Raw genomic sequence first — 22,703 nt, 5'->3', positions numbered from 1 at the left:
CCCTGGAGTACAGAGAACATAATTTATTCACTTTTTAACCCCCACCCCACCAAATACACCTCCACACGCCCTATTTCTAGTTCTTTACACATGGCTGGGACTCTCCATATTTGTTGGGATGAATCGCAGCTACCTACTTAGCTTGTCTGGTGCAGATGGGGCCAAGGGCACTATCAGAAGAAATTTGAAACAGAACTTCCTAAGCTGCCCTTGACTCCATTGATGTGCTGTCTGGCCCAGGACTGTGCACATAGTAGGCCCCACTGGTATTCCTTGATGAGGTCTGAGTGCCAAGGCATTTTGTCTCCTGTGCATTAAGTGGCTAGACAGATTGGGGCCTGGGCCCTCCTGTGTTCACGGTAGCTGAGGTTAGCACTCCAGGTGGTGACAGACCTGCCCCCGAAGACTATGCCAGTTTGGTGTGTGCTAAATTAGTTCCAAAGCAACAGATGGGCTATGACGTTCTTTTGTATTAAAACTCCTCAGGCAGGTCACCAGGAGCGGTTGGAGGAAGGGCTGTTACTCAGACAGGCATCTCGGCCGTAATTAGTCTGGCTGACCAAAGCTTTCTGTGTAAGTGTCCGCTTCCATTCTCCTGGCCGGCCTACATTCCTTCCTTCCTTCCTTCCTTCCTTCCTTTCCTTCCTTCCTTTCCTTCCTTCCTTCCTTCCTTTCCTTCCTTCCTTCCTTCCTTTCCTTCCTTCCTCCCTCCCTCCCTCCCTTCCTCCCTCCCCTCCCTCCCCTCCCTCCTCCTCCTCTTTCTTTTTTTTTTTCCAAACTTGTTTCAGTATAGAAAAACCATCCTGTTTCACATGGCATAATGGTTGGGATTATAAATGGGTTGGCTCAAATTATGCCCCCTCTAAGTGCTGCCAGGGAGAGAGAGGGAGAACATTTACTCCTGATTGTCCAGGTCAATTAAAATGGAAGCTTACTTTTCAGCTTACTTTTCAAAGAGCTGTCTTTGAAAAGGCACTTTTCCCAGCTTAACCCAGCTTACTTTTCAAAGGGCTGTCCTCCCCAGTGAGCTGGCTCAGGGCTCACATTTGTTACCTTCAGGTGTTTCTAGTGGGCTCTGGCTCTGGAGGGATGCTGAATGTGAGGAGCAAGAGGCGAGAAAGGTGGCAGGGTCCCTGCTTCCTTCAGACCCAGGGTGGGGGTGTGTAAAGACCGAAGCCTTCATCCAGGTCTTTGTGCAGCCTGCAGAAAGTGAGAAGGTCCTTCTGAGGTTGATGCACCCTATGACCTCCTTCCTCCTCTGTGATTCCAGCCATCTTGCAGATGAACCCTTTCTTTGAATTTCAGTGGAGAAATTGTCTAAAGGCCATAGTCTAGCATTTGGTCTTATTCATTCATGTAGGACTCTTTCCTCGGCACCCAGATTACAAGCCCCCAGAGGGGGACTACCTGTGGTGCTCAGCACTTGGCACGAGGTTGGGGGATCCCAGCAGGAGCTAGGTGAGCGTGAGATTTAGGGGACTCCGTTGGAAAGATTATTACGGAAAGAACCTTTCCAGTGAGAATGGCTCTGATCTGTCTGGACATTACGGAAGGTCTTTAAAATCAGATTATCGGTGGTCATTCTAAAGCATTGCCCATTTAAGCATAGTAGAACTAATTTCTTAACTCATAGAGCTCATTAGCAGTAAGGCTGCCAGGTCTATTTGGATAAAATATTGACCAGGATGTGAACCGTTCTCCAGCAAATCTGGATCTATACGAGTCCTGCGGTGTGTTTTAGGTCAGGTGTCCCTCCAGAGTGTGTCCTGTGGCACTCTGTTAGCCGCAGGGGGAGGGGAGAGCGAGTGGGTTGACTTGTTCAGCTCGGCCTGGAGGGGAGGGGACACACGCATGCTGCCTGCTCCCCTGCGGCCCCACCTCACAGAGCAGTGTGGAAGCATCACAGCCTGGGCAAGCTGGTGTTAACAAAGCAGGGGATTCCTCAGAAATTCCTCGTGGACCAAACCGTTGGGTGTATAAGTTTTACTTCTCCTTCTCAAAAATTGAGATATAACTCACATACATATTGACAAAGTTGTGCAACCATCACCACTATTTAATTCCAGAACATTCTCGTCATGCCCCAAAGAAACCCTATACCCATTAGCAGTCACTGTCCATTCTCCTGTCCCCCCCAGCCCCTGGCAACCGCAAAACTACTGTCTCTATGGACTTGCCTATTCCAGACATTTCATAGAAATGGAATCATGCCCTGTGCAGCCTTTTCTGTCAGCCTTCTTCCCTTGGTGTAATGTTTTCAAAGTTCATCCATATTATAGAATGTATCGGTAGTTCATTCCTTTTTATGGCTGAATAATCCTTGTCTTTTCTTTTTACTCCTTTTTGTCAGCCTTTATTACAGGGGCACTGTGCCCCAGGCTCTGGGAACCCGTTTTTGGGTGCCAAGGCAGAAAGTCAAACTCTGTTGCACGTGCACCCCTCACGCTGTCTTCACCTTTGCCTCAGGGAGGGGTGGAGCTGGTCTTCCGTCTCCCCTTCCAGGCGCTGGCTCCATCCGTACCTCTGTTCATAGTCTCCCAACCCCCACCCACACCTTTATAACTTTATTCACCAGATCTAAGAGTATCTGTTAAACACAGGTGAGGTGAGGAATAAAGACCCATCAGATAGCATTTAGAGTCCAGTAGGAAGAGATATATACAGATGACCAAAACACAAGTAGAAATGTGATAGAAAAGAGAGAGAGAGAAAGAAAGAAAAGAAAGAAGCAAGCAGCGTGATGTGCCATGAGAAGGTGGAAATGGTAGAACGTGAGGGATGACATAAAGGTGTCTTGGCACAGAGCCTCACAGATAGTGGGGCCATTGAGATTCAGAAACACAATCCAGGCACTCACGGATCACTGGGTCCATGGGTCTGATTTGTGTTAACTCATAAGAGATCCAGATATAAACGAAGTTGCCAAAGGATTAATTTACCATGTGGTCTCGGTGGGAAAATAGACATAAGACATAAACCAAAAGCTCACAAAAGAAGCAAAGCATATAGGAGTCCCTCCCCGCCGCCCCCCTCCACCGTCCGCGTGTTTGCTTCCTGAAGCTTCAGTCACTGTGGTCAACTGCAGTCCGGAAGCAGCCTCCTCCTGACATACCATCAGAAGGGCAGTAATATCCTAACGCTCCGACACAGTGCTTACTTACGTCCTCACCTTGCTGCATCTCATCATGTGGGCTGTGCATCTCACAGCATCCCAAGGAGGAGGGCAGGTACGGCACAGTAAGGTATTTTGAGAGAGAGACCACTTCATATAACTTTCATTATGGTATATAGTTTTATTTTATTATTGGTTATTGTTAATTTCTTACTCTACCTAATTTAGAAATAAACTTGATCATAGGTATGTGTGTATAGGTCTAGTACAGGGTTCAGCACTATCTGCAGTTTCAGGCATCCACTGGGGGTCTTGGAATGTATCCCCATGGATAAGCGGGGACTATGATAGCCAGTGAACATACAATATGGAGAGAGACACAAATAAAACCTTTTTATTTTACCTGTCAAGTTGGACAAGATGGGAAAAATCGATACCCAGGAGTTAGGGAGGGAAGCTGATGCTCTGTGCACCACTGTTGGGAGTAAAAACGGACGCAAACTGTTGAGGGTTAATTTGGCAAAGATCACTTCAGTGACCATTTCTACGAATTTACATGCAGGAAGCATTCAGAGTACACAGAGATTTACATAAAACTATTTTTTTTTACAATGAATTTTATAATGGTGATAAATTTTGCACACATCAATGCATAGTACAAAGGGATTTGTTAAATATTAGCATGATGTGTATTAGGATAATCACAGCCATTAAAAACTGCTTCCAAGGGGTGCCTGGGTGGCTCAGTTGCTTAAGCGTCCGACTCTCGGTTTTGGTTCAGGTCATGATCTTGCCATCGTGGGATCAAGCCCCACATCAGGCTCCGTGCTCGGGAAGGGGAGTCTGCTTCAGATTCTCTCTCTCTCAAATAAATAAATAAAATCTTAAAAAAAAAAACCTTTCAACAAATACTTAAAGATGGTAAAAAGGCTAATGTGTTATGTGTGAAAAAGCAGGGATTAAAACTATATATATATATACACACACACACTATATATATATATATATATATATATATATATATATATATATATATAGCATGATTACAACTTTGAAAAATACCCATGGATGTCATATGTGAAGAAAAAAATGGGAACAAAACTGTCAAAATATTAGTGTTTGGCTCTAGGTGGTGATATTGAATATATTTAGAAATTTACTTCTCGGGGCACCTGGGTGGCTCAGTTGTTAAGCGTCTGTCTTCAGCTCAGGCCATGATCCCAGGGTCCTGGGATCGAGCCCCACATCGGGCTCCCTGAAATTTCACAATCATGGGTTTTGGAGTAGGGTCTGGCTGGCTGTCTTGGACCCTTTCAATCTGGAACTCATGTCCTTTGGTTCTGAGAAATTTTCTTGGTTTATTTCTTTGATCTCTTCATTTCCAGTTGATCTTTTCTATTACACTACAACTCCCAGTATTTAAATGTGGGAGTTCTTAGGCTGGTCCTCTAATTTTTTTTTTTTTTTTAATATTTGTCCCCAGTTTTTGCTCTGTTTTGGGGAGAGTTCCTCAATTTTATCATCCACCCCTTCTATTGTTTCTTTAAATGTGATTCTATTTTAATTTTTAAGAGCTTTTCCTGTTCTTTATAGACGTTCCTTTTTTTCCCCTTTGGCATCTTCTAAGTCTGGTTTGTTTTGCTTTTTTGATTGTCTTTTCCAATTTCTCTGAGGATATTAATAATAGTTACTCAAAACTTTTGTTCCCTGCATAGTATCACATTTTTATCTGTCTTTCATGGTCGTTCCTCAGTGGTCCACTCGTTCTTAAGAGATGGAACTGGGGCATGTGGGAAGCTCTGTGTGTGAGCAAAGCTGGCTGACTCTGGTCCTTACTGAAGGTCAGGGTTTCCCCCACCTCAGCACTCTCGATATTTTGGGCTGGAAAATTCTTTGTTGTGGGGAGCTGTCGTGTGTACTGTACCAGCATCCCTGGCCTCTTCCCACTAGGGAGGTGCCTGTGGCATCCCACCCCAGTCATGACCGTCAAACATGTCTCCAGACATTACTGAATGTTCCCTTGGGCCACCATCACCCCTCACTACCCCTGACACCCGCAGTTGAGAACTAGTGCCAGCGGCGATCTGTCAGGGCCTTTTCAGTGGGGAATCTTTAACATCAGATTTTGGTCTCTCCCCTTGGGCTACTCATGAATTCTAAGAATTCTAAGATTCCTTAGAAAGGAATCTTCCTCTCTCCTGTCTGAGGGGTTCACGCACGGCCACCACTGTTCTGGGAAGGGAGTGCTGGAAGCAAAATAGGGGTCTTTAATTTTTAGCATGTGTCCTGACCTTGTGTTCGGTATGTTCAACTGGACTTTGTGTCCCCCCCCCGCCACCCCGATCCAGGGAACCCTCTCCAGACACTAACTACGCCTGCCTTTTGTCGGGGTTTCGGGACAGTGTGCACCACGGTAGAGCGTGGAACCTGAGGTTTAAGCGCTGCGTAAGCAGACTCACTTCATCCCCTCGTAGTGGCTCCGGCTGCAGCCCGCCTGCAGGCGAACAGGCCGCTGCAGTTCCCACACCTTCAGGCGGTTCTGTTTTTAGGGGCTTCCTACCTTTCCCCTCATGGCTGCCCTTCTGAGTCTGCTAAGTCTCACTTGTTCTCCTACCTCCAGCTTCTAGAATTGCTTTGCTCTTGTCTCCTTTCCTGTTTGCTTTTGTCCCTGTGGCTTTTATGCTTTTCCTTTCTTTCTTTTTTTTTTTTTTTTTTTTAATTACCATAATGTTAGAGGATTTGGGAGCAATCAGAGATAAATGCATGTGTTCAGTTGGCTGGGATTTAACTAAAGTCATCCCGTTTTTTTTGTTTTTTTTTTTTTATACAACTAGAAAACAGAAATATGAAGAACAAAGTTATAGTGATGGATATTCTTTCCAGTGCCTGCTATCCATTGTAGCTTTGGGAAAATGAATTCAGAAGAGGCTTGCTTGGGATGGAGGCTGTGGAGCACACAGAATTAGAAATCTTAGAGGAAATGTATATTTTATCCGGGCCCTAGAACCCAGTGGTGAACTTTTCCTTCCACACGAGAGTGTGGCTTTCTAGTGACCGGGCTCTGTGCGTCCACCACAGCTGGTGTCTTACCGTCGGCAGAGCTAGGTGGACCCTGAGATTCTGATTATGCAGTCTCTCCTTTGCTGGACTCTGTGTAGAGTCTGTGTAGACTACGGCTTTTCAGCTAACCTATTTTTCAGCCAGGCCAAAACACACTGTATGAGGTTACAGCTTTCCTTAGTTACCTTCTAGTCCCCTTGATTAGATTTGGGTGTTTTCTGGTGTGACCCATACTGCAGATGACTAATAACAGTTACGGTTTGATTTTCATTAATCTAATTCTCAAAATGCAGCCTTATGTCCGATTATTAGGGTGTCCTACCATAGTTCCCCTTGATTTATTCACCGTACCTACAGGTATTAATGACAGTGGGAGGCGGGCAGGAGCACTTCCAGCTCTGGGGACAGGCAGTTTTCTTAGAAGATGACACCTGTGTATGGGTTTGCGGTGAGGAGGGGACACAGGTAGGACGAGGTACCCCAGGCCAAGAAAAAACACAGAGGGAGACGCACAGGAAAGAAGCAGACTGCCTCCACTGGGTGGTCACCAGGGAAGCCAGTAGACGTAAGTTAGGAGGGAATTAGACGTCCACCGTGGCTAGCCTCCAACACCAGGCTGAAAGGCTTGGATTTTCTAAGGGGTGCCGTGGGGGGCCAGGGAAGTCTTCTGAAGGTCTATGCCATGGTGGGAGACTAAGAGAGAAACATTAGGTCGTGTGGATTTTTCCATGCAGCCTTTTCTAGTCCTCAAGGGTGGACGATTCCTCTCTCCTCTGAATTCCTGTGCCCCTTAGCACATGTGTCTCCTGTCATTAATTCTGTGCCTACATTTGAGGCCTTCTTTGGACTTGTTGATCCCATTTAGCCACAACCACCACCTTATGAGGTAGGTGATATTTTCTTCCTGTCTTTTTTTTTTTTTTTTTTTTTTTTTTTAATGGATGAGAAAACACACCCAGAGACACTGAAAGAACTCTTACAGGTTACACGCACGGCCCATGAGCTGCAACGCTGGGCCTCAGACCAGGCCCTGTGGCTCCACGTCTGTAATTCAGTTTTCTAGGGTCTTCCCCCTGCTGCCAGTTTCTTACTAGATCGCCTAAGTCAACCGGTGTCTCCCTGAAGGGCGAGGCGTGCTTTGATTTTCCAGGCAGCACATGACACATGCAGTGAAGGAGCTGACGTGCCAGACTGGGGGCTCCGACAGGACTCACCTGAGTGGGGAGCACCCGGTGGGCTCGGAGCAGGCATCGCGCAGGTCCCTGTGCAGTCTGACCAGACCGTAGGGCCCACACCTCTAAGACTGAAAACCACGCTCCTCACCCCCACCAACCCACGAGCCAGCCCCCCCGCTCCCCGCCAGCCCCCCGCCCCACCCGACTGCCCCACCACTTCAGATGGTGCCCTGGGCGCAGCGGCTGTCCTCGGTGCCCAGGGAGGGCAGGGTCACAACACCTGTCCCCGCGCTGCCTCCAGGGTTCCGTGAGGATAGCCGAAAGAGAATGGACACATGGAACCTCGGGAATGACCACGTACCTGGTGCTTTTCTCCCCAAGTTTCGCTGTTGCCAGCTTCCTGGTCGGCCTGGAGCACTCCGTCTCTTTAATTTCGTTTCCCCGGCTCCCAGTTTGCTTCCGCACACGCCCCAGCTGCCCAGCCAGGTTCTGTAGAGTGGGAGCGCCTGCTTCTGGATTGGCCGAGCCTCTCGGAACACACGGGCTTGCTGGTGCAAACGTGCTTCCGGTTACCATTTCATAGCCAGCCGCCGAAAACTGCCCGCAGCTGTGCGCACCGCCAGCCTACAAGGCGCCGGCGGCCGTGCCACAGTCCACGTGCAGTACAGTTTCAATAAAATGCCTGACTTCAGTCCTTGCCTGCCACTAACATACGCATTTATGAAACCAGCAACACTTCTCAGTGTGCTTTTCACAAAGTCGATTGACCCTGAGCCCTCCTTGGCCACCTGTATATTCCTCTGCCCCAAAGTGACTGAAACTGAGCGCAGAAGGAGCACCACTGGGCATGGCCATAAGCTAGCAGCCACCACGTCTGCCGGGAGCCTTTCCTACTGTATGTAGCTCATTCTCATTCAGCCTTCCCTACGCTTAGTCCATTCTGTAGGTAAAGGAAAGAAGTGGGAAGTAACACAGCTAGGAAGCCTGTGATTCAGATTCAAAAAGTCTGTGTCCAAAGCCTATGATCTACAGCCTGGTCAAAACAAAGGGGCCAGGAGGGGCCTAAAGTAGTTGTTAGGACGGCAGTCCTGCCTCACTTCTGCCCCCCTCTCCTGGGCCTCTGGAGGCGGGATAAGCTTCTCCGAGGCTCGGCTTCCTCTGTCAAGTGGGAGCTGCCCTATCTCATAGGCTAGTGGTGCAGGGTCAGTGGAGAGCTGGAGCTGGCGTGAAAGTGGGAGCAAGCAGCGCTTCTCAGGGCTGGGAAGTGAAATAAAGCTGGAGCAAGGTGGTGCGGTTATGTGCTACGGGCCTGACATACTCTTTTTGGGAACCTTCCGTAGCCCAGAGCTGGAGGGGGGCAGGTGAAGGAAGTGACGCAGGACAGGTAGAGTGGGGGGTAAGCCGTGCTCAACACGGTGGAGGAGTGTAGTGGTGATCTAACTCAGGTCCCGAGGAGTTGATGCATTGGGTGTTTTTGCCCTGTGCAGCACGTCTCTGAATTTCAAAGAAATCTCTTTGAGAGTGTGTGTGTGTGCACGTAGGCACAAGGGCCCCGCTTTGCATACTTGTGGACCTGTGTGTATTTTTCTGAAATTAAAGTGAAGTTGATAGAACATAAAGCTACTCATTTTAAAGTGCACAATCCAGTGGCATTTAGTACATTCACAGTGTTGCATAATCAGCACCTCGATCTAGTTGCAAAACTGTTCATCACCCTAACGTAAATTGCGTGTGTTTTTTCAAGGGTCTGTTCGGTGAAAGTGTATTTGTGAACTACATTAGGTTGTCTTGCTTTAACTGCCCACCCAGAAGTCTTCCTCGTCTCAGATGGCAGATTGCACCGTCTGTTTGGCCAAGGAGCGTGTGGTTCAAGTACTCAGATTCCAAATGGGCCTGTTAGTCATGGTTTAACTCCTCCGTGCAGTTTGGCTGCCTCATTCTGGACATGGAGAAAACCAGCATTTCAGGCTTAATCGGAGTGTAGTTCCTGGGGTCTTCTCTTGCTGCTTGGCTGCTTGTTTTCTAGTACATTAAAAGCCCAGGAGTAAGTATATATGTCAATGAGTGTCTTCAGGCTTCATCGCAAGCGTCTTCCCTGGCCTCAGAGGCAGAGAACGGCAGGTGTTAGTCCACAGCTGAGGAAGATTGTGCTTCCCCTGGATTTGGCTCGTCTCTAACTCCCAGTTCTGTGTTGGCTATCTGTGCCCCATGTGTGGTCCTCCGAAACCCCGCTGTGGGAAGCCCAGGTGACCTGTAGCCCAGATGTCGATGGGCCCCTGGCAGTGTTAGTCCTGATACTCACATATGTCTCCCTCTGTGTGGCTAGTCCCGGGGTAGCACCTCCTCTAGTGTGAGACAGGGACCACAGCACTGGCTGATGTAGAGGGGAGTCTCCAGATAGTCTCTATGAGCTGCAGAGATGGGGCCAGTGAGTGGCAAATCCTTATATAGTGATGGGGGTGGATGGGAGGAGGGAGAGAAAGACGAAGATGAGCAGCAGAAGACGGAGGAGGGGGTAGCTACCTTGTATAATCTAGGGAATAAGTCATTCCGATCAGACTTCTTAGGTCCTGTACCCATCCAAATATCAGTGACCACGACCCTGGGGGCAGGGAATGAGCCCCTTGGAAAATCCAGGGGCTACTTCATTCTGATTGGACAACTTAGGTCAGGTGCCCACTCAGGAACCAATGGCCGTGGTAGACCGTGGCGAATGGAACTCCATGATTGGCTGAGTCTAACCAGGAATAATTCTCGCTGAGGACGCCGAGGCCCTGGAGGCATGCGTCGGGGTGGAGGAGATACGGGTCGGAGCTAAATCAGTTTTAGGAAGGGAGGAAGTAGAAGGATGCTGGGTAGGCAGTCAACAATACCCCCCTTACCTATGTAAAACAAATGTCCAGACAATGAAAAAAAGGCCGCGGTGAAGAGCAGTAGCGGGCCTAACATGCTGAAAGTATCTCGGTCTGAGGCCCTGCTACGTCAGAACTCCGTTGTTCCGGGGGGTGGGTTGGAGCCCTCGGTGCATCACAGGAAAATCGCCCTGCTCGCAGGAGGCGGTTTGATTCTTGGCTGAGGGCGGTGCCAGCAATGTTGCTGGAGAATTCAGACCCTTGATCCACCTTCTCCAGCTTTGTAGCCAGCCCAGTGCAAGCCAGCCACGATCTGGCTGCAGTGGACCTTTTGGACTTGGCTTTCCCACACAGCACCCTCGTTCATTCAACAGGAATTGAATAAGCAGCTACTATAAGCCACGCCTTGAACTGTCCCCTGCCCTCAGGGGGTCTGTGGAGGATACAGATAAGGAGGGAGGCAGTCCAGTTCTAGCACAATGGCGGGAGGGGCCCAGGGTGCCCCGGAAGCACAGAGCAGTGGGTGCTTAATCGGAATTGTGGGTTCAGAGAAGGTTTGTTGGATGCAGAGATTTTTAGACCAGAACTTGGAAGATGAGTAGGAGCCGCCCAGGTAAAGAAGTCTGGGAGGGGAAGGACAGTGAGGGGCTGGGCAGGGGCTGTCTTACTGGGTATTGGGTCGTCTCGGGGTCTGGCTCGGGCCTGATTGCATGGTGGTATCTTTTACTGAGATGAGGAACACAGGAGGAGTTGCACATTTGAGGGAGAAGAAATGATTGTAGTGCAGAAATGTCAAATTTGGGATGCTTCTGATTCAGCTAAAAGGAAGCGTCCAGAGCTAGGTCTGACACTCAGAAGGCAGAGAGCGCCTCCACATACACTTTTCTGACTGTGTACTTGACATCTCAAGCTTAACACGTCCAACACTGGCCTCGAGTTTTCTCCCTCATGTGCTTCTCCACCCACAGGCTTCGTCATCCCTGTCCAAGACCATCCATCCAGCTATACAAGCTGAACCCTGGATTCTTCCAGAGACCTCCCTGACCTTCAGCCCCACATCCAGCCCCTCGCCTGAGCCTGAGTCCATTTCCGGGGTAGATCTAGAATCCCCCATTTCTCTAGCTGTATCATTTTCTCTTGCTTGAATTACTGTAACGGCCTTTCTTCGGTTCTCCTGTCCACCTCTAATTCATTCTCCACAAAGCAGCCTGAGTTGCCTTTTTAAAAAAACAAATTACATGACTTTTTTTCCCCCCGAGCTTTTCCATAACTTTCCATTGCAGTAGGCTCTGATGGTCCAGGATGGCTCCCTCTCCAGCCCTACCTTGTCTGTCACTGTGGCCTTTTCCCAGGACCTCAGTTGTCTGTCAGGGTGGTTCTGCCTCAGGGCTTTTGCACACACTGTCCTCTCTCTGGCTCCTTAAACTGCCCCCCCACCCCGATCTCAGGTTGGATGTCTCTCCCTCCAAGAGGTCTTTCCTGACCCCCCAGACTAAATCTGGCCTCCCTGGTTATTCTCTCTCCCAGTACCTGGCTCCTTGTGTCTCAGAGCAACTATCCCGATTTGCATTTCTCGTCACTTCGGTCTCGTTTTGTTAAACGCCTGTCTCAGTGCCTCCACTGTACCAGACCCATCTCCCCTTGTTATAACAAACGTGTCTCCTTTCCTCATCCTCGGATGAAATCTACAGGAGGTGTGCTCTCTACACATCATTTTAAATCAAGGTAACATGATATGAAGAAGAATAAAAGGAAAGTAATTCACAATAAAAATATTTATTTCAGCATTAAATTCCTAAGTTCCCAGGGCTGAGTGATCCACAAATCACAATGAAGTAGTCAGATGCCTACACCTACAGGTGGAATTACCATGAATGCCCAGCTATCGAGGTTGACGAATATAATTGTGTTTTATTGGTGGTTCCGCGCTAAGAGTGAGATTGCCAGGGGCGTGCAGTTTTCTACAATGGTAAGCAGCTCCTATAATGTTTTGAGCGAAATAAAGTACAGTCTACCTTTCTCCTTCAATTTGCACTGAAATTACCTTTCTACAAAATTCATGAAAACCGTGCAACAGATACTTTGTGCTTTTATATACAACAGAGTTAGGACCTGGATTCAGGTAATTATACAAGGGTCTTTCATGTTCATCAACGCCTGGCAGTACACTCACCAATCCTGTGGGCCTTGGGACCGTTTTTCATTACACAGGTGATATAGCACACTGGCTCCCATCCCTAAATGCCCGTAGAGGTCCCCCATTGGTGTTGACCATAGAAACACCCCCCGCGTCTCCAAAAGATCCCCCGACGTGGAGCAGTACTGCCCGAGCTGAGAGGCACTTGCCTTCCCTCTGTTATCCTGTGAGCTCATGAGGGCCGGGGCCCTGTCTGTTTTTCACCGTAGCCTACACAGTGCCCAGCACCTAGCTGCTGGATACTTGGTGGGATAAATGAATGAACAAATATTCCACCGCCATGAACTTTGTGCTGAGAAAACCCGAAAAGGAGTATCCTGCATGGGAGTGTGCCCTGACATTTACCTTCTTTCTGCATGCCTTACGCCAGCTGACCTCCGTTTCAGTGAAAGAGACGTGTAATTATAGCCGCCGACGATGTAGAATTTCAGCTCTAAATCCTTTACAACAAGGGAAGTCACCTCGCTGTGCACAAAAGAAATTGCACCGGCTCTGAAGTTGTGGTTTGTCTTTTTTTGGAAAGTCAGGCGTGTGTGTTGAAGAGCTCAAAACACTTGACCAGCTCTCTCATTTAGCTTAACATGTGTGTGCTATATTTATTCTCCCTTCACAGATGGGGAAATGAAGCTCGCCGAAGGGCCATATTTAGCCAAGTCTTGATCCTCTGCCTTGTGGGGTCAGTGCAGATAAAACAGAATCCTAGAGCTTGATTGTTAGCTAGTAGTTGAAACCTCCTCGCACATTAAATCTGTTACTAGGGCTGCTCCCGGGGGTGAACAGTGTTAGGTTGAGCACTTTGAACCGTGTGATGTGGCCATCCAGTGCAGGCCTCTCCTTTTGGAGATGAGGAAGTGTTGGTTCGTAAGGACGCGGGCAGACAGAGCACACTGTCCTTCTGCTACCCCACGCCTCATTTTCTCTCCTGTTTCTCCAGCCCGTCCGAACAGGACTTAGGATCAGTCAGGCGGTCAAAAGGAAGATAGTGATGGAAGAGAGGCCAAAGACCCGGTTCACTAGCTCTCAAATAATCGTTAAACTAATTGGAAGACTGACTTGTTACACATGAAAGTGCATGAAGATGACAGTTGCCAAAAATTAGAAGCTAAACCTTCCATTTCAAGAATTTTTTCACTAACAGCTACTCAGGCCAGTGATCTTATAAATTATACCACTTCACAACTGAACTAAAGATCAAAAAATATTAATAATAAAGCCAAATATTTGGAAACCTTTTGAAAACATTGACCTCTTAGGAATTTATAGCCCTTTAACAAAATTCTTTCTCCTTCCCCAGTGCTCTTTAATTGAAGGAGAGGGGGACAAATTCGATAAACTCATCACCGATGCTTGTTGAACCAACTTAACAAAATGCTCCCCAAAGGGACCCAGCCCAGCTCCCTTGAAAAACAGTTATTTTCGGAGTGGGGGGGGGGCTAAAAAATGATGTTTTCATTTCACAGAGTTAAATGCAAAATGAGCTCAAAAGGTGACCCAAAAACTACACAAAGGGGACGGGACTTCACAGACTACTATTACGGAGAGTTACCGCAGAAGTGGTTCTAAGTTGGATTTCTGACAAAACACTTCTCATCTTCAGAAGCTAGCCTGCAGTGCACATGGCCTCTTGGATTTGGGAGAGCGCCCTTTGCGGGGTGGAGTGTTCCCAGAGCCATGCCTGATACCTATTTTGGGCTTCTTAGTAGAAACAGATGTTCAGATAGAGATTGCTACTGTGCACTTTGGAGTGACAGAGTTGCCCGTTCACGTTCCATAAGCCACCCGTCGTAAGGGCCATTCTTACTTGGTTGTCTTAACTTCGTAAAGGAGTCAGAAGCTGGTCTAGACTTCGGACATCTGGGGCTTGTCTGTTTTTTTGGTTTTTTTAAGATTTTATTTATTTGACAGAGAGAGCACAAGCAGAGGGAGAGAGAGGGAGAAGCAGGCTCCCCGCTGAGCAAGGAGCCCGATGCAGGACTCGATCCCAGGGCCCTGGCATCATGACCCGAGTGAGCCGAAGGCAGCCGCTTAACTGACTGAGCCACCCAGGCGCCCCCTGGGGCTTGTCTGTTAAAGAATTCTCTGCTCTGGTCCCGCTTTTTCTGATCATAGGTTGTGTACAGAGGAAGACTCTCATAGGTTTTGATAAATGACTATTTCCTCAATGGAACTAACATCCTGGATTCTTTGGCAGTGTTAAGACATTCTTAGAGTACTTCATAGCCTTCAAAGCATTTGTCCCTGACATTCTCCCAGTTTGTGGCAGAGACACTAAACCTCTAAGAAAGAAGTGAGTTGACCAAAGCCACGTGGTTGGCAGGCCTTGTCTGTACCTTTCTATTCAGTAAGGCATGACTAGATACTGCCTCTTCCGAGTCTTTTCTTAGCATCCCCTCATTACTGTAAGTCTTAGTATTTACCCCGTTCTGACTTGTGATAAAGTGTTCGCATATGTTTGTCTCTCTTACCATAAACCCCCCTGAGCAGAGACTGTTAGAAATGTTTGTGTCCTTCCCCACCTCTCAGATTCTTCCTCTTCGGGGCTAGACTTCTGCGTGTGGCCACACCAGCAGCCTGACGTCTTCTAGGCTGTGGCCTTGAGGGCCACAAAGCACCGGTGAGGCCCACAGGCACGTCATGCATACCACTGCCCACGTGAGCTTGTTGCCTTGTTTTGGACGTACAGATATGTTATGAGAGAGCTTTGTGCATGTAATAAGGTGTCTTACAAATCAGATATAATCTGAATCTCGTCCTTCATTGCCCTGATGATTGCACTTAGCACCATTGTGGGCACACAGTAGTGCTTATTAATGTTTCTTGGATGAAGCATTTATATATTCCATCTACTCTAGTTTATACTTTTCTTTCTTTTATCATATATGACTATCTCTTTTTTTTAAAGATTTTATTTTTCAGTAATCTCTACACCCAACGTGGGGCTCGAACTCACAACCCTGAGATCAAGCGTCCGGTGCTCCACCGACTGAGCCAGCCAGGCACTCTATGACTATCATTTTCTCTGTATACATCCTAAATTTCTCACAGAACCACAGGCTCCAGAGGGGACCGTTATTTCCTTTTTTTGTGCATGTGTGTCTCCTTGGAACATCTCCCGTGCGGTATGGGCTCCGCGAACCTTCACTGGTTGAGTTGAAAGGATCAGTGTGTGGTAGCACGCCAGCTAACAAAGTGTGGCCAGAACTACCCCGTCCACTGTGGGTGGTTTTGCTTCAGCTGTATGTTTTGGATATGTATTTTAAATAGGCATACACATCCTAAAAACATGTATTTTACACAGAATTCACAAAAGGAGGAGGGAGCACCCAGGTCCACAGGAAGCGGACCGAGGTGGTGCAGAAGTAGAGGCGCTCATAGGCACCGGCGGCCAAGCTGTCTGTGAAGAGGGGTCTCCCGACCGATGGGCGTTTGCTGCAGTTCCCTGTTTTCTGTCAGGGCCTGTTTCTTCAGGTTCTTCTTGTTGGCAGACTCTGGTCAGGTTGTAAGTGTGTGATAGTTTTCAGGGGTTAAGGTTGTCATCATCACAGATCAAAGACTCTTAACAAGAATGGAGAGCCTAATCATGAAGCTCTCAGAACACAGTTTTGAAAAATTCGTAGCTCTGAGACGCCTTCGGCTCAGGTCATGGTCCCAGGGTCCTGGGATCGAGCCCCACATCGGGCTCCCTGCTCAGCGGAAAGCCTGCTTCTACCCCTCTCCCACTCCCCCTGCTTGTGTTCCCTCTCTCGCTGTCTCTCTGTCAAATAAATAAAATCTTAAAAAAAAAATTAAAAAAATAAAAGTAAGGGCTGTTGTTCCGTATTCAACTTTCTTTGTGTCGCCACATTTCAGAAGTAAAGGTGGAGGTGAAAGGTGCTGAATGCTTCAGCCTATTTATCCCCCCAAATCTTCGTTGCACCTTAAGTTCACCCAGGATCCCGCACGGTGGTCATAAACAGTGTCATACAGTGACGCAGGGTACAGCATGCACAGGGGATAATTTATTTTTTTTTACTTTGCTATCTATGATTGGACTTCTAATTACTCAGGCTGAATAGAAGCAGAAAGGTCTCCTTCGTATAATAACTGCCAATTATTTAGCCGCAGATGAGAGGCAGAAGTTCATTTTCAATAGTTTAAATATAAGAAGTAACACTGCCTTCCAAGGAGTTCTAAATATACTTGTCTTTGTTTTATAACCTCAGTCCATCACAGTTTAATTATTCCAACAAAATCTGCAATTTTACAAGTGTCTAGAAATGACTGGTCCAATTTCCTTCCTATGTGTCCACATGTCTTTCATTGAGGAAAGTCTATGTGAGTTATGGTTATGAAAGGGATGTGTACAACAGACCTATGTTCTATGGAATATTAGTGTTAATGTTATTAAGCATTTCTAGAGGCTTTGCATTCACTTACTCTTTATTTCTTGTAATCCCCTTCTAGAAAAAGAGTGCACATTCTATTTCCCCGATGAGGTAAATTTGCTTGAAAAGTAAATTTTCATTAAAAAATCTAATTTGATTATTTATTTATTTATTGGTTACATTTTCAATAGTCTTCAGGCGCTTGAGTTCCAAAATGACTAATTAGTACAATGATAATATAGCATTCTCTTTCATTGATCTGAAAATGATACTGTCCTCAAGAGACCTCAGTTTGATTGGTGTATTTTGATGCCAGTGGAGAAAATGTTATTTCTCACAAAAGAGTTTCTTCTCTGTGGTGGGAGACAGCTGCGAAGCCAGCCCTGGTGTGAGGCAGAGAGGACCCTGCGGGGATTTGCAGAGGAAAAAGAGAATCAGTTTCCTGTGGGATGAAGGATTTATGTTTAAGCACTGGGAGAATTCTTTGCATGTGCCTGGCACAATGCCGAATGCTTTTGTTGCATGATTTCATTTATTCCTCAGAATCCTATGGGATAGTATCCTCATTTCTCATTCTGTGAAAATGGGCTATCTAAATATGGATGAGGAGAGATTTTTAACAAGAGCACCCACCTATTCATTGCCTGGCCACGCTGAGCACACATTTGCTCAGGAACCTAGAGTTGCCAGGTAGAATGCTAAGATGGGTGCTGTCCCTGCTTCCCCTCATGGCCATTATTTATTCCACGCGCCCATCCTACTGCATAACACTCACACTAAATTGTAAAAACGTGTTATATTTTTTCATGGTAGCCCTCTTCAAGTAACTGTCTGGGGTACAATGTGTTCTACACCCACGCTATCTGATTTCTTCATTAATTAACGCCATTCATTAAAGCCAGAACACTGCTTTCTTCAAAACCAGTTAGAGGGCCCCTGGTTTAAAAATAGAGGGCGGGGGCGCCTGGGTGGCTCAGTCGTTAAGCGTCTGCCTTCGGCTCAGGTCATGGTCCCGGGGTCCTGGGATCGAGCCCCGCATCGGGCTCACTGCTTCTTGGGGAGTCTGCTTCTCCCTCTCCCTCTGCTCCTAGCCCACTCATGCTCTCTCTTTCTCTCTCTCTCTTAAATAAATAAAATCTTAAAAAAAAAAAAATGTCGGAAGATGACATGAAAGGAAAATTGTCCCGTGAGGGAAATGCTACAGCTAACCCGTGAGCAGAAGGTGTTTTTAATACTCCTTCAGTTCTGCATTCATGCAGTTTTAGTTGTGAAGGGGTGGGGGCCCAAGGCGAAGAATAAAGCTTCCCTGAAACCAGAGGAGAATCTAACCACGAGAAAAATGGGAGTCCTGACTATTCACTCACCAGAATGGAAATAAGCAGAATATTTGTGTCATAGAAAGTAATCTAAGCAAAATAGAATCTTTTGCCTTTTGTGATGGAGAGATCCTGAAACAGTCATCGATAGGACGCCCTTCTGTGGAATTCAAAGCAGCAGTTTAAAATTATATAGTAAGCCAGGGGCGCCTGGGCGGCTCAGTCGGTGAAGCGTCCGACTCTTGGTTTCAGCTCAGGTCATGATCTCAGGGTCGTGAGATCGAGCCCGCAGTTGGGCTCTGCGCTCAGGGGGCAGTCGGCTTCTCTCTCTCTCCCTCTGCCCCTCCCCCCCCTCTCTAAAATGAATACATCTTTAAAAAAAAGATAAAATTAGATAGTAGTCTAACATATTCTCGTTTGGAAAGCTCTCCAGGAGATACTGAGGGGTGCAAAACAACATGGATCGCTTGATCTCTTCTATGTATAGATGTTTGAATATGTACAGTTATAGGCTTACAGATGCAAAGAAAAAGAACTGGACAGGTACACCTGAAAAGACCTACATCTGGGGAAGGGAATGGAAATTGAAGAGGAAAGGGGGATTTTTGTGCATTTACTCTTTATGTTTTTATCTTTAAACTGGCACGCACGCACGCGTAATTAAAACAATATCAACAGGGAAAGCAGCGATTTAAGGTCTCCGTGCAATGTGTAGTGGTTAAGGTGTAGGTTCTGGAGTAAAACGGTCAGGGTTCGAGTCCCGTCTCCTTTTACTGGCTGTACATCCTTACACCGGTTATTTAACTTCTGTGCTTCCTTTTCCTCCAGCGGAAAACAGGGATAATAGTACTTATGTCATGTAGCTGTTAGGATGAAATAAGGAATGCAGGGGAGAGCGTCTGGATCAGGACCCGGCACACAGCAAACATTCAGCATCCGTTAGTCATTATAAATTAGAATAGTCAGATAACTTCCAGCTTTAATCAATTCTTTGTGTAAACGTCTCGGTTTAAAATGTTTCTAGTGACAGCTTTAGTAATCACGATGTGTTTTCTCCAGGTTCCCTTGTGGTCGTGAATGGTATTGTCATACTCTTAGCCCCCTGGTAACCTCAAAAGGAAGAATAACAAATGCAAATGGAATTATCTTGTTTCATGTAGAGTGCCGCACGTTCTGTTTGTGGCATTCTCTTGACTTTGCTTCTTCAACCACGTAACCTTACACACCTGTTATTAGTCAACTAAAGAGATGGGAATAATGAGGTTTTTCTCTCTTCCTTAGGAAGACTATGATCGTCTGAGGCCTTTATCTTATCCAATGACTGATGTCTTCCTTATATGCTTCTCTGTGGTAAATCCAGCCTCATTTCAAAATGTGAAAGAGGAGTGGGTACCGGAACTTAAGGAATACGCACCAAATGTACCCTTTTTATTAATAGGAACTCAGGTACGTCTGCTTTAATTTCACCCATTTTTAAGAATAGTCTCTTTGGCCCATCTTGTGGTGTTGCTTTCAGACACACAGTCTTAAGTTTTAGCAAACAATATGCATTTTTAATCTCAGTTGCAAATTATAATAAATTCTATTTATTATAGAAAAATAATTATTTGGTAAAAGTAGTGCCAAAACTGGTTTTGAAAGTGAAGTTCATCTGTTTAATCTTTTTTTGCGTATGGGGGATTAAATGGGACTACATGCTTTGATTTATCTTTAAAGACTTGTAACATTATGGGACATTATTGACCTTTCTTGATTAGATTGATCTCCGAGATGACCCCAAAACTTTAGCAAGACTGAACGATATGAAAGAAAAACCCATTTGTGTGGAACAAGGACAGAAACTAGCAAAAGAGGTAATGGAACCTTAACAGAATATAAAAATAAATGTAAAAGCAGCTTGGGTAATAATAGAAGCTGACATTTATTGTGCATTTACTCCCTGCCAGGCATTGTGCTGAGTGCTGTACATGCATTGTCTCATTTAATCCTTTCACCTACTCGCGTGGGTCTGACTACAACAAACGAGGGCTTGGCGATGTCAGATAACTTGTCAGGTCCCGTCCATAATAAATGGCAGAGCTGGGTTGCAGGGAAGACCTGACTGCAGAGCCCAGGCACGCACACCTGCGTGATACTGCCAACAATATTTTCCTCTTCAGTTACCTGTAGAAAGAGGCATCAGAAAAAGCCCTTTTAAATCTCTTAAAGGTTTATACTGTGCCAAAGCAGACTCTGTCTTCAGTGAAGACTCATGGAGTAGGTGGCGGAATGGCATATAGGATGAGTTTAAATCTGCAGCTAAAACCAAAAAATGATGGCTAGGCTTGAAAAGAAATGTGTTGAATTTTCTTCCAATCCTTTTATGAAAGATAGAAAATATTAGCATTCTAAAAAATACACCACTGTGACGTGCATAAAACTTTTAACTTCTGTTCTCCCTCGCCCTAAAGCTAGGCTTACTTTTCGCTCTGCCCCTAACATTATTGGATTCTATTTTTTTAGATGTGACTTTAATAGGACTTTTGTGGAAACAGAATCTAATAAGGTCTTTCTAAATGTACTATCAGGAGGCAGAAGAAAGTGAGAAAACTTTTTGGAGAACAGTTTTTCCTAAAACAAGACAAATAGCTTCACTAACAAATCGCTTTAGAAATTCCATGCATTCCGTTTCATAATCTCAGGGAGAGAAAGGGATTTCTAAAATGTCATAGAGGTAAAATTGGTAAATGAAAATATTGGTGATTTAACTACATAAAAATTTGATACATCAAATGCCAGAGATACAGCTGAAAGTCATAAAACAAACTTGACATGTGTGGCTGAAAAAATGGGTTAATATCTTAGTATATAGGAGTTCCTTACATATAAATTAATCAGAAAAAGACATATATACCCCAATAGAAAAATGGGCTAAGAACATTAATGGAAAACTTACCAAAAATACAGATTGCCATTGAATATAGGAAGTATGTTCTAAGTCCTTCGTTGTCAAATGCAAGTTCAATTTCCGCCTATAAAATTGGCAAAAAAAAAAGAGAAATTAATTATAATAGCCACTGTTCCAGGGGTGCAAGGAAATGGGCACTCTCTCGTATCGTTGATCATTGAGTAAAAGCCACCTTGATAATAGGCAAAAGCCTTAAAGTCATGCACACTTTTGATCAGGCAATTCCGTATGTAGGAATTTATCTTAAAATAATTATTACAGATGTGCTTAAAGAGATGGCTACAAAGTTGCATTGTTTATAAAGGCAAAAAAAAAAAGCCCCCACATCTATTAAAAATGTATACTAACACAGCTATTGAGATGTTTATATTTATTATGTAGTTTAAGGGGGAAAAAAGTGGTTGCAAAACACTAGGATCCCACTTGGAGGCCTGTGGGCAGCATTTGGGGCAGTGGGTTCCTGGGTTCCTTCTTAAAATACTTTCACCCGGCCCCCTTGCTTGCCCTCTCCTGGTTCTGTCCCCTGGCAATGGCCTCTCCTCCGTGTCTCAAGTCCCTGTCTCTGCATGCTGGATGCCCATGGATCAGCACGCGGCTTCTGGAACATCTCTTCTGCAGCCACCCTCACTAGGCCCAGGTGAGCTGGTCGGTCTTGTGGTTTAAAAAGTCTGCCACTGAAGATTCCCAAGTTTCTATCTCCAGCCTGACCGCTTCCCTAAACTCTAGACTCGGTTATCCAGCTGTTCACCCAACATGTCCATCTGGGTGGCTAAGCATCTAAAAATTAACATGTCCGAAACAGAATTCCGGATCTTACCTTCCGTGCCTGTCCTCCCAGTTACTCAGCTCAAAAACCCTGAAGTCACACCCGACTTTGCTCTCGCTCTCCTCCTGTGCAGGCAACCCTGCCGCAAAAGCTCTTGTCCTACCTTCAGAATCCGTCCAGCACTCACAGGCTCCTCGCCATCCGCTCCTCTAACAGTCTGGTCAGGCCCCTCTCTCTCTGGCCTGGATTATCGGAACAGCTCTGCCTCACCTTTCTGCTTCTGTCTGTGACCCCATGTCAGTCTGTTCTCAACACAGCAGCCTGAGTGAGTCTTTAAAAATACAAGCTCCATCAGGTCACTGCTCTGTTCCCCAGCCAGTCGCAGAGGGCCAGAGCCCCTACCGGGACCTAGAGACCCCTGCTATGTCCCGCCCTCACTGATCCTAGTCTATGCACGTGGCCTCCTTGCTGTGTCCCCAGAGTCTCGTACCTCGGGGTCTTTGTACTTCTGCCCCTCCCTCTGCCTGGAGTGTTCTTCCCTATGGAACCATTTTTTCTCACTCCGTCCAGGTCTCTGCTCAGATATCACTTTCTCAGGGAGACCTTGCCTGATCTTGTCCCCACTCCGTCTTCCTTCCCTAGACCACGTATTCCCTTCTGACATTCTACCTCTAGTAGCTCGCGGTGGTCTTCTCTCTCTAAAATGTAAGCTTCCTGAGAGTTGGGGAGACTTAATTTTGTTCCCTGCTGTATTCGCTCATTTGGCAAAATAAGAATGCTCGATTTCCAGTGAATGGATGAATGGAGCCTCTCCTAGAGTAGAAGCCAAAGTCCGTACCCCGGCCTCAGGGCTGCCTCGCCACCCGCCTCACGGCTTGCTGTACCCTCTCTCCTGCGGTTCTGGCTTCCTTACC

General features: G+C 46.3%; 1 protein-coding gene across 1 annotated transcript in view; it reads left to right on the top strand.

Annotated features, from left to right (window-relative positions):
- Positions 1-22,703, top strand: part of RHOQ (ras homolog family member Q) — a 36,864-nt gene that overhangs the window by 10,279 nt on the left and 3,882 nt on the right. The window contains exons 3-4 of the mRNA XM_025868893.2: positions 19,358-19,522; positions 19,834-19,929. Coding sequence (XP_025724678.1) covers positions 19,358-19,522; positions 19,834-19,929 — 261 coding nt within the window. The remainder of the gene's footprint in view (positions 1-19,357; positions 19,523-19,833; positions 19,930-22,703) is intronic.

Source organism: Callorhinus ursinus, unplaced genomic scaffold (assembly GCF_003265705.2).
Source record: "Callorhinus ursinus isolate GAN/ISIS: 27379988/994484 unplaced genomic scaffold, GSC_fseal_2.0 scaffold10, whole genome shotgun sequence".
Lineage (NCBI taxonomy): Eukaryota > Metazoa > Chordata > Mammalia > Carnivora > Otariidae > Callorhinus > Callorhinus ursinus.
Note: the sequence above shows the minus strand (reverse complement) of the source record. Positions and strands in the feature narration are given on the sequence as shown.